The 12,038-nt window shown below is 37.9% G+C and overlaps 1 protein-coding gene across 2 annotated transcripts in view; it reads left to right on the top strand.

Annotated features, from left to right (window-relative positions):
• The window catches only part of ak5 (adenylate kinase 5), a 129,424-nt gene that overhangs the window by 63,470 nt on the left and 53,916 nt on the right, over nt 1-12,038 (top strand). For both annotated transcript variants that reach the window (XM_062023291.1, XM_062023290.1), the window contains one exon: nt 11,843-12,034. In XM_062023291.1, coding sequence (XP_061879275.1) covers nt 11,843-12,034 — 192 coding nt within the window. The remainder of the gene's footprint in view (nt 1-11,842; nt 12,035-12,038) is intronic.

The raw sequence follows: 12,038 nt of genomic DNA, 5'->3' as shown, positions 1-12,038 counted from the left end.
ACTGGTAGCCACTTCGCATTAATCAGTACCCAAGAAGTAGCTCTTGGTTTCAAAAAGGTTGGTGACCCCTGATTTAGACACTCTGGGTAAATTGACAAAGAACCTATTGTAGTAAGTTAAGATACAGAGTCAAGGCTGAAAATTGATCTTACTGCATGAAATCAAGTACTGCTTACTGTGTGCTGAAATATGTTCAAAGCCAGAACAAATCCACCATGAAATAATCTAATTAATCAATCTTACATGAGCTGCGACACGTTGAGATATTGTTTCATTTGGGAGCCTTTGTCACTGCCGACCGAGAGAGAGAACCAGTTCTTGTTTCCAAGTGAATCTTTGTATCCTTTACATTTTATGACAGTTGACTCCAGCATCTGAGCATGTCGCGCCATCGCCACAGTCCAATTAGCTGCTGCGCCTAATGTCAAACAATGTCCCTTCTTTTCTTCTTACTATGCAGAAACTAGGCGAAAACCAGACAACAATCATATTTTTTGGGTGGATTTTATTAGTGATTTTAAAAGTAATTCAAACTAAATATATTATATTTTAATTAGTTTAGATTTATTCCTTGTTCCAGGGTCAAACTGTGGCCACCAGAAAACCTGTAATAACTGTATAGACAATGTTTCAACAAAACCTGTAATAACTGTATAGACAATGTTTCAACAAAACCTGTAATAACTGTATAGACAATGTTTCAACATTGCGAACAAGTGTAAAAGAAAAAAAGTTACCAGTAATATTTCCCCCAGGTGAAAACTACCATAACCCATATGCAATTATTTTGACTCGGGGGTGGGCCACATCTGTAGGTAAAAATGCATCAAGATTCCACTTTGTGTGTAGGTGCATACATGTGCACACACACATACATACATATATAGGTATATATCTCTATACATATATATCTATGTATATATGTGTATATATTTATATGTATATAAATGTGTGTATAAGTGTGTGTGTGTGTGTGTGTATATATATATATATATATATATATATATATATATATAAATAAATATGTGTATATATACACATGTACATGTACATCTATGTAAATATGTCCATACAGTATATGTATTTATACGTATGTGTATATATACATACATATGTACTGTATATATGTGTGTCTATATACTGTATACATACATAGGTGTGTGTATATACATATTTATATATGTAAATATATATATTATGTAAATATATAATACAATGTATAGATTGTACTGTATAAATAAATTGTGCATATATATATATTTACATATTTATATATACACATCATTTATGTATATACAGTATATATGTGTGTATAGATATTTACTGTATATATAAATTATATATGTGCATATGTATTTTACATGTTACATATGTAATATATATTACTGTACAATATAAAAAATATACAGTATATATATATATACACATATATAATTTATATATACATTATATGTGCGTATATATACACACATGTATGTATATATATATATATGCTTATATACATTTAGACACATATACATATACTGTATACCTGTACATATATGGAAATCATGTGTATATGTATATTTACTTATGTAATTCAAATGTATACATATATAATTTATTTATATACAGTATATATTTGTGTACTGTATATATACAGTATGTGTGTATATGTATGTACATATAGGTATATATATACCTGTAGATATTTTATATATATATATACCTGTAGATATTATATATATATATATATCATGCCGGCGACCCAAAAGGGACAAGCGGTAGAAAATGGATGGTTTTATATATTGTGCTTCTGAGTTAATGTTGCTAATCCATTTGAAATTATTATTGAATTTATTTAATTAATTTTTCTGTATCAAATCGGTCAACAACAAAAACATTTTTAAATAAAGTGCATAATTTGCCTGAAAAAAACCCACCTTAAGTCTTTTCAGTTACACACTAAAAAAAGAATGTTAAAATTGTTTGTAAGTTTTTAATTTTTTAATGATTTGTTTTCTTTCATGTTAACCAGGGTACAATGCTCTGCAGAAGTTAACTTATAACAATTTTATAGACAAACGATACTATTTACAGTCACGTTTGAGAGTGAGGTGGCAAGTGTTTTCTTTTTTCTGGGGGGTGCGTAACAGAAAACTGATCTAAAGGCAATCCGACTGAGTCCGCTTTAAGTATTGCTTAAGGGCCGAGTGCGCAACTATGCGTGACATCGCAAGCAACAAATGTATCGAAATACGGCACCATTTCATATTATGTGAATCGATGTCCAACTTCGAATGCAGCTACTGCCATCTTGTGGTGTTGCTTAAAAACTACGTCAGTGGTTGCCCACAGCCACACTTCTTAATGCTAATTTTGTTTACTAATTAGAGACAATTGTAGACTGTCAAGTCTACTATAGTATTATACAGTATAATTCTATTTTAGGGGTGTCCCGTTACGACTTTCTCACTTCTGGTACAATACCGATATTGGAGCTTTGAGTGTTGTCTGATATTAATACGATATATCAGAAGGAATCATAGTACATTATTATTTGTAGTGTGGAATGTTAGAAAAGGTTCGATCAAGTGAAAATTAGTCAAACAGAACAATGGTTAGTATGAAAAACACTCAACTTATGATAGATTCATGCTTTTGAAGTAGAGTGTTCATTTGTGTTTTGGAGACACCTAGTGGTTATAATCCATCCATCCATCCATCCATTTTCTTACAAGCGGTAGAAAATGGATGGATGTCCTGTTCATTAAGTTAAAATCATGATGCAGTAGTAAGTTGAATGATGCGGGCGTGTAAGTAATATGCAACTATAAATATACTTGTTTATATTAACAAATGTGCTGTTTTAGCAATATTGTTCAATTAAGCATTTTTAATATGTACATCCAGCTTGTGTGCTTAGCTGTTGTGTAGCTGCCAGCTCCGAGTAGCCAATAGCCTACCATGTTTACATTCTGTAAATGACTAAAATACGAGAAAAGACCAACATTGTGTGCATGCTTACTGGAGCACATTTCCTGAAGATGTTAACTGGCTGTCCATCTTTGCACAAGTAAGCACGCTGCAAGCCGATATCATTCGATATCGGATTGGGACACCCTTATGTTTCATTGACTAATTTGGGCATTTAAGATACTTTAGTAGAAAGTCCATGCTTGAGAGCTGGTCAAATGTCGTACGTCTACTGCGGTGACACTTGACCTTTACAGATCAGGAAGAAGTACAAACAGTTACCTGGCAGTTCGATAATTAGTGTGGATTGCACCTGGTGGGACACACGAGTCGCGGATGGTTGCTCTATTTGACAAAGCAGCAATAGCTGGTCCCCCCGTGTGTCTGCTTAAAGGTTAGGAGAAGGATGGTAGAAACTAAATAATGCATCTAATGGACCCACAGGACCTTTGCATGCGCTTCAGCTGGAGCCTCAAATGACTCCCACGAGGCGCCCAGTGACCACTTGCTGTTGCTTCGCCCTTTGCGCCATCGACCAGGACCTTTGGGGTGCAGCAGAGCACCCTGATGCTCTCCACGGGTCTTTTTGTCTTCTATACCTCCTGTGTCCATTTGTCCATTCATGTCTGTGAATACACTTGTGTGGCTGTCTCTCTCAAACAAACCATCATTCTCTTTGGAGCAGGGAACCAGAGCACAGACCTCACAATCAGATTGTGTCAGGAAATTGTTCAGTTCATTACAGGAGCATCCAAATCATTTCTCTAATGGTTCATACACACAAATGTAGAAGCTCTTTAACTCAAAATATGTTTTTGATGCTACAATTTTTTTTTAAAGTAGTAAAGTTTGTTACTATTTCTTGATTAAGATATTGTGATAGGAGACAGACCAGCATATCCTGGGTTCTGTTTGAGAGGAGAGCTTTTCCTTGCCTTTAGACCTGCTACCTTGGGATAACTTTTGTTTATAGAAATAGCTGTGAAATCATTAGAACAAAACTCAAATTAATATTAAATAAAACTTTTTAAATGTTCACTTTTGTTAGCATTGCGTATTTAGACATTTATATTTCACTCTGCTAACGTTCCAAGAGCTTGTAGACATTCCATCATTCTTTTTCACATTAGTTTGATGTGTTGACATTGCAAGTGTTAGGATAGGATACAATAGGAGACAAAGTATAAAACTAATAAGTACAGAAAACAAGGGCTCGTGGGGAACAGAAGATCTAAATTCGGCTGCAGGAGCTGGTGGTCAGTAACAATTACACAGAAACAGAAAATTAAGTTTGGTGCAGGTACCATGTATTGTAAAGTGTGAAGAACAAAATATTTACAGCAGAAATAAAGGGGGAAAAATACAAAACCCCAAAGTATTTACAACTGCAGTTAGAGATTGGTTGATAAGTGCACATCAGAAGTTATTGGTTGGATTGAAATTGAACAACGAAACTTGTGTCACAACAGAAAATATACACAGTCCCAGAACTGATGCAACGACCCATGAGGGTTTGTTGAGAGGTTCTATTGAATGTCCAAGGGTTATGGTTAGGGGGAGGAGTGAGTGGAATGTGTGGGGGCCAGGCTGTGTCAGCCTTCCTACCAGACCAGTAGTTTTCTGCTAGTTGTTAGGTGGACACAGTAGCCCCAGCTCGCCATTGATTGGTTCCAAATAGAAACACCTGGCCTGCAGTGCAACAACATAACTAGTAAATTATCTAAATTAGCACTAGCGGCTTCTTTAACATTAGCTTTTATACTCAATTTCCATGTGTACACATTTTTAAATAATCATTAAATGCATAAATTACAAATAAACAAGTGCTTGACAACCCAGTCAAAAGTGGTATAGTTTTCTAAATAGCCTGCACATTAACATTCAAATAATCAACAGTACTGTGTAATCTGCTTACATGTAAACACTGCATCTCAGTCAATTCTAGGGCTGCAACAACTAATCGATTAAATCGATTATAAAAATAGTTGGCGATTAATTTAGTCATCGATTCGTTGGATTAATTAATCGTTAGTTGCAGCTGTCACGCCAATTTTCTTCCCATCACAAAAACCTTCCTAACCCCCATTTACTTCCGGGGTCATTTCCGCTTACGTCAGTTCCTCTTACGTCATTGACAGCGATCGATAGCACTTCGTTTGCCTCTTTTTTATAATACAGCGTTAACAAAACGTCTGAATTATCAACAATAATGTTGATTTAAATTACAGACATTTAACAGTATTATATATTAATTAATATTACTGAAATGTTTCAACAATAATGTTGATTTAAAGTAGTACAGACATTTAACAGTATTATATATTAATTAATATTTTTTGCACGTTACCACGAAGACAGAAGTTCGCAGCAGCGGCCCTAACACTCCGCTTGAAATGTTGCGAAGCCTGCTGGTGTTTGACATAAGTCCCCTGGGACAGATAAAGACGAATATCATCCAGTGACACCACCATTTTCAGAAGATTTGGATTTATCGATCGCTGGCAATGACGTAAGAGGAAATTACGTAAGAGGAACTGACGTAAGCTGAAATGACCCCGGAAGTAAATGGGGGTTAGGAAGGCTTTTGTGATGGGAAGAAAATTGGCGTGACACAGCCCTGGTAAATTCATAAATAAAATCTAATTATGTCAAAATAAGACTCTACCATAAACAGGATATGAACTAAACCCATTCTATAAGATCCGTGCTAAGCATGGCATCTGTCGTTTCATCCTGGACAATATTCATGACAAATTTGTGTTTTGTTTTAAAGATGTGCTAATTTATTTTTTAAAGGAATTTTACCTTTGCAACCTCATTATACAACTGGATAAGTTTTATATTCATAAATGTAAGTTTCTCAATACCCGACCTGTTTTTTGTCCCTTTAAAAAACAATTGAAAATTTACTTTAAAACGCTTTTTACCGCTAACAACCAAAAAGACATGAAAACTATGATGCTGTGCTCCAAATTTGGATTATTTACAGGACTTGTGTGAGCCTATGGCATGGGTGTCAAACTCTGGCCCGCGGGCCAAAATTGGCCCACCGTGTAATTTCACTTGGCCCTTGAGGCGATATCAAATTAACACTAGAGCTGCCCCGCCGATTATAAACAGCGGCGGTGCCGCAGTAACACCGCATTCACTGCTGATTCTCATACTTGCCAACCCTCCCGGGAGACTCCCAAATTTCAGTGCCCCTCCCGAAAATCGTCACGTCCGCTTTTCACCCAGTCCAACGAGTGCTGGCCCAGATATGTGCGGCTTCTGCACGCACACACAATTGAATGCAATGCATACCTGATTAACAGCGATACAGGTTACACTGAGGGTGGACGTATAAACAATTTTAACACTGTAAGAAATATACGCCACACTGTGAACCCACACCAAACAAGAATGATAAACACATTTCGGGAGAACGTCCGCACCGTAACACAACATAAACACAACAGAACAAATACCCAGAACACTACCACCAAACCGCAGCCCGCAAGGTGTTCTGGGTATTTGTTCTGTTGTGTTTATGTTGTGTTACGGTGCGGACGTTCTCCCGAAATGTGTTTATCATTCTTGTTTGGTGTGGGTTCACAGTGTGGCGTATATTACTTACAGTGTTAAAATTGTTTATACGGATACCCTCAGTGTAACCTGTATGACTGTTGATCAAGTATGTGTTGCATTCACGTGTGTGTGCGTACAGAAGCCGCACATATCTTGTGACTGGGCCGGCACGTTGTTAGAATGGATGAAAAGCGGACGTGACAGCTCGTAGAGGACGTTAAAGGCAGTGCCACGCCCCCAAGACTGTGGTCTGGGTGGACTACGAGTTATAATGACTAATGAACACCTTCGTTCGATAATGAAGGTTGCCTCAGCTCAAAGCCTGAGCCCCGACATTAATGAACTTGCATCCAAGAAAAGATGGCAGGTATCTGGCTTGGGCACATCAGATTAGATCAGTGTGTTGCAAACTGAGCAGTTTAAAGTCCTGAATGGTTGGTTTATTCATTGTTCTATTTTCAAATGTATTAGCCTGTGGAAAAAGTTAATGTTGATATTTACCTCAGAAGGCTACAAATAGAAAAGAGGCATTCAATTTGTATTTCAATTGTATTTGATATGCCATTGATATTTTTTAATGATTATTATTATTATTTGAAACTCGATTTTGCATGTCACTATAAAGTTATATAAGCCTTGCTTGTTCAATATGCAATGCAAAACTTGTTTGGGTCCCTATTAAAAGGTTAATTTGTTCAACCTTGGCCCGCGGCTTTGTTCAGTTTTAAATTTTGGACCACTCTGTATTTGAGTTTGACACCCCTGGACTATGGCTTTACATATACGTATATATATATATATATATATATATATATATATATATATATATATATATATATATATATATATATATATATATATATATATATATATATATATATATATGCATTCTTCTTCAGTTGATTTATTGAGTTTACAACCCCCATGGTGCTGTTTTTGTACTTGTTTTGATTATTATTATTTATTTGATTGTATGTAAATGTTGAATATTATAAAGGTTTGGAAAATTTAAAAAAAGATCGATGCTAATGCCAATGCTAATGTTCGACGCTGCTAGCTTAGCATGTAGCATTGTTATTAATTGCATTCATTACTCGCCAATTCCTCTATTTAATGAGTCATGAGGGCAGCCCAGTAGGAAGCACTAAACATTTTAAATGAGCACAACCGTGTAAATGAAATGCAAGAGTGAATATGTGTTAGTTTTATGGAGACACGAACCTGTCCACAGATGTCCGCTGGCTCTGTCACGCCAAATTTCTTCTCCCTCTCCCCCATTTACTTCCGTGGTCATGTTTCCTCTTACGTCATTGACAGCGATCGATAGCACTTCGGCTTTGACTGCCCGTCGCTGGAAGGATACTTCGTCTTTGACAGCTGCTGGAATCTGAAGAAATCGATTATTGTTTTTTTTTTGTGTGTGTAGGCGCGAAACAGGACAGTCGCGTGCCGGTTAAGGACCCCCGGCAACTTTGTGATTTTATTGGACGCAGCCCCGGAAGTAAATGGGGGGGGGGGTGTTGGCGTGACAGCTCCCCCACACCAATAAAGGAAGACGCCGCTGCAGGTTAAACACTAGCGCTCGGTACACGGTTGGCTCAGCGCGATCACATGACAGGGAGGGAGGGGCGAGAGGTCACATGATGTGCACTACACCGGTGATTTAAAGGGACAGGACGCAAACTATTACACAAACGCCTTGTATATTTGCAGATTTTAACCTGGGTTACACAAACTAAAACATTTTCTATGGGTGAGGGCCGACATCCGGGCAACTGAGCTACATACGGGTTCTTCGAGCCATAGCAACCAGACTGGCGTTGAAAACAAACCGTTGCCATTACTCTTTAACCTGTCGACCTACGCTGGTTAAACCCGTCATTCTGCCTCCAAAATGCCGAAAAACTGTGTGTTTTTTGGTTGTGCTAACCACAACTGGAAACAGGGAAAACAAAGGTTGTATTTTGTTTTCCCAAAGGCCGCTTCTTGAAGATAGCCGAAGTCGGGGCCGGTGGCAACAAGAGCCGCCTCACGCTGTCTATGTCGGTCGAGTTCCGCGACTACTTGGGGGACTTCATAGAACACTACGCCCATTTGGGTCCCAGCAACCCGGGCATGGTGCAGGATGAGCCGCGGCGGGCCCTGAAAAGCGAGTTCCTAGTGCGGGAGAATCGGAAGTACTACATGGACCTGAAAGAGAACCAGCGGGGACGGTTCTTGAGGATCCGGCAGACCGGCTTGGGGTCAGACCATCGCGCTCCCGGCGCAGGGACGAGTTCCGCGACGCTTTGGCCAAACTTATTGACGATTACGGCGTGGACGAGGAGCCCGCGGAGCTGCCGGAGGGCTCGTCGATGACTGTGGACAACAAGCGCTTCTTCGACGTGGGCTCCAACAAGTACGGCGTGTTCACACAAAGTTGTTGATAACTTCCGCGTCTCTTTCTTAGTAGCGCGCAGGCTAAGCTAACTAGCAAGCTAAGCTAAGCCTGAGAAGCTTTAAAGTTCACTGAGACGAGTCTGACGCAAATAATACATTTTCGTTTTTTCACACGATATGCGAATAAATACAAATGCGTAAATGAAGGATTTAACGCCGACTTCCAAGCCACAACGTTAGTTAAATGCTTTTTCTGTCAATGCTGTGTTCGCTGTGAGCTGGTTTGTTTTCAACGAATTCCCGGTTGCTAGGGGATTGGTAGGCGGAAGTGACGTAGGTCCGCCCTCACCCATAGTCCATTTTTCTAGCTTTTGGTCTCATATCGAGTATTTTAGAGATTTTTCTCTCAGTTTTGTATCATTGGGAATATTTCCAGTGTTTTAGGCGTTTTCTCTCATGTTCTTATCCCAATTGTGATGAGAACGCACATGCTTTTATACTAGGGGTGTGGGAAAAAATCGATTCGAATTCGAATCGCGATTCTCACGTTGTGCGATTCAGAATCGATTCTCATTTTTTAAAAATCGATGTTTTTTTTTTGTATTTAAATTTTTTTTTTTTTTTTATGAATCAATCCAACAAAACAATACACAGCAATACCATAACAATGCAATCCAATTCCAAAACCAAACCCGACCCAGCAACAGTCAGAACTGCAATAAACAGAGCAATTGAGAGGAGACACAAACACCACACAGAACAAACCAAAAGTAGTGAAACAAAAATGAATATTATCAACAACAGTATCAATATTAGTTACAATTTCAACATAGCAGTGATGAAAAATCCCTCATTGACATTATCATTAGACATTTATAAAAAAAAAAAAAAATAACAATAGTGTCAAATATTTTCACAAAGATAAAATAAGTCATATTTTTGGTTCATTTAATAGTTAAAACACATTTACATTATTGCAATCAGTTGATAAAACATTGTCCTTTACAATTATAAAAGCTTTGTACAAAAATCTACTACTCTGCTTGCATGTCAGCAGACTGGGGTAGATCCTGCTGAAATCTATGTATTCCATGAATAGAGAATCGTTTTGAATCAGGAAAATATCGTTTTTGAATCGAGAATCGTGTTGAATTGAAAAAAAAATCGATATTGAATCGAATCGTGGGACACCCAAAGATTCACAGCCCTATTTTATACATTGTCTACCATTCGTTTTTAATTTTTAATTAATACTGCAAGGGTTTTTAGACAATTTCAGATTTTCTGTTGACACTTACGGCCTGATCTACTAAAGGTTTGTGTGCACATGTTACGCGGCTCGAAAGATTAGATATATTAAGGGCTGCAATTACCTCCTGAAGTATTCCATTTTGCAACAAATTTTTTGGAAATCATATATATTTTGTGTTGATCTTATAACAATCTTTTTATTTGTTTTTTTATTTTTACAAATATATAAAAACTTTATTTGTATGGATAGGTCCGTAAAACTGTTGAAGAATTTTAAGTAGGGATGTCCGATAATGGCTTTTTGCCGATATCCGATATTCCGATATTGTCCAACTCTTTAATTACCGATACCGATATATGCAGTCGTGGAATTAACACATTATTATGCCTAATTTGGACAACCAGGTATGGTGAAGATAAGGTACTTTTTAAAAAAAATAATAAAATAAGATAACTAAATTAAAAACATTTTCTTGAATAAAAAAGAAAGTAAAACAATATAAAAACAGTTACATAGAAACTAGTAATGAATGAAAATGAGTAAAATTAAGTGTTAAAGGTTAGTACTATTAGTGGAGCAGCAGCACGCACAATCATGTGTGCTTACGGACTGTATCCCTTGCAGACTGTATTGATATATATTGATATATAATGTAGGAACCAGAATATTGATAACAGAAAGAAATGGGGGGAGGGAGGTTTTTTGGGTTGGTGCACTAATTGTAAGTGTATCTTGTGTTTTTTATGTTGATTTAATTAAAAAAAAACCAAAAAAAAAAACCATACAGATAATTTAAAAAAACGATACCGATAATTTCCGATATTACATTTTAACGCATTTATCGGCCGATAATATTGGCAGGCCGATATTATCGGACATCCCTAATTTAAAGTGTTGAAAATTAATTTTAAAAATTTCAATATATGCCTCACTAATTACACTTTTTTGTCGTCGCTTAGTAGGCTTAACATCCATTTTCTACCGCTTGTCCCGTTCTGGGTCGCGGGGGGTGCTGGAGCCTATCTCAGCTGCATTCGGGCGGAAGGCGGGGTACACCCTGGACAAGTGGCCACCTCATCGCAGGGCCAACACAGATAGACAGACAACATTCACACACTAGGGCCAATTTAGTGTTGCCAATCAACCTATCCCCAGCTGCATGTCTTTGTCTTAGTAGGCTTAACAGTTTTAGATAAAGTAGACTTGACAGGTTTACAAAAAGGAGTCAGTGCCTCACCACAAGTTACTGTGAGCCCTAATTACAAAGCCAACACTTTGGCACATGACTGTATTATTTTCCTGCCTTTCCTTGCGGAAATTAATGGAAGAGAATTAGGGCGCACATGCGGCTGCCAGGGAGACTGAAACATGTGCTAGGCGTTAAAATTTGTGGGCGGTAACAAAAGCACAGCTGCTTCTTTTGGTATGAATATTGATCATGCCTTGTTAAGAAAACTCTGAGTCCCAGTTGCTGCTGCTCGTGTTTATTCTCAGCTTCATGGTTTTGTACATTCAAACCCCCAAAACGCAGCGAATCTGCATTATTTTGAGATTGATCAGAAAATAAAAGCATCACCAGTCAGAAGTTGACATGCACTTCTTTACAACAGCAAAGTGCATTTGAAGTAGTTTTGTGTTGGACAAAAGTTCATTTAATTGACGGTGAGGCCGTCGTTCGTCTTCTTCCAGATCTGCACCCCCGACCTGGTGCTGTTCCTGGCGTGCACCAACCACCACTTGAAGGAGCGGCTGCAGAAGAGGGCCGAGCAGCAGGGTCGACCCGACGACAACCCCAAGGCCATCGACAGGCGCCTCACCAACTTCAAACAGAACACCATCCCCTTGGTCAAATACTTCCAGGAGCGCGGCCTCATCGTCACGGTAA

Source organism: Entelurus aequoreus, linkage group LG16 (assembly GCF_033978785.1).
Source record: "Entelurus aequoreus isolate RoL-2023_Sb linkage group LG16, RoL_Eaeq_v1.1, whole genome shotgun sequence".
Classification (NCBI taxonomy): domain Eukaryota; kingdom Metazoa; phylum Chordata; class Actinopteri; order Syngnathiformes; family Syngnathidae; genus Entelurus; species Entelurus aequoreus.
This window is presented reverse-complemented; position numbering and strand designations above follow the sequence as displayed.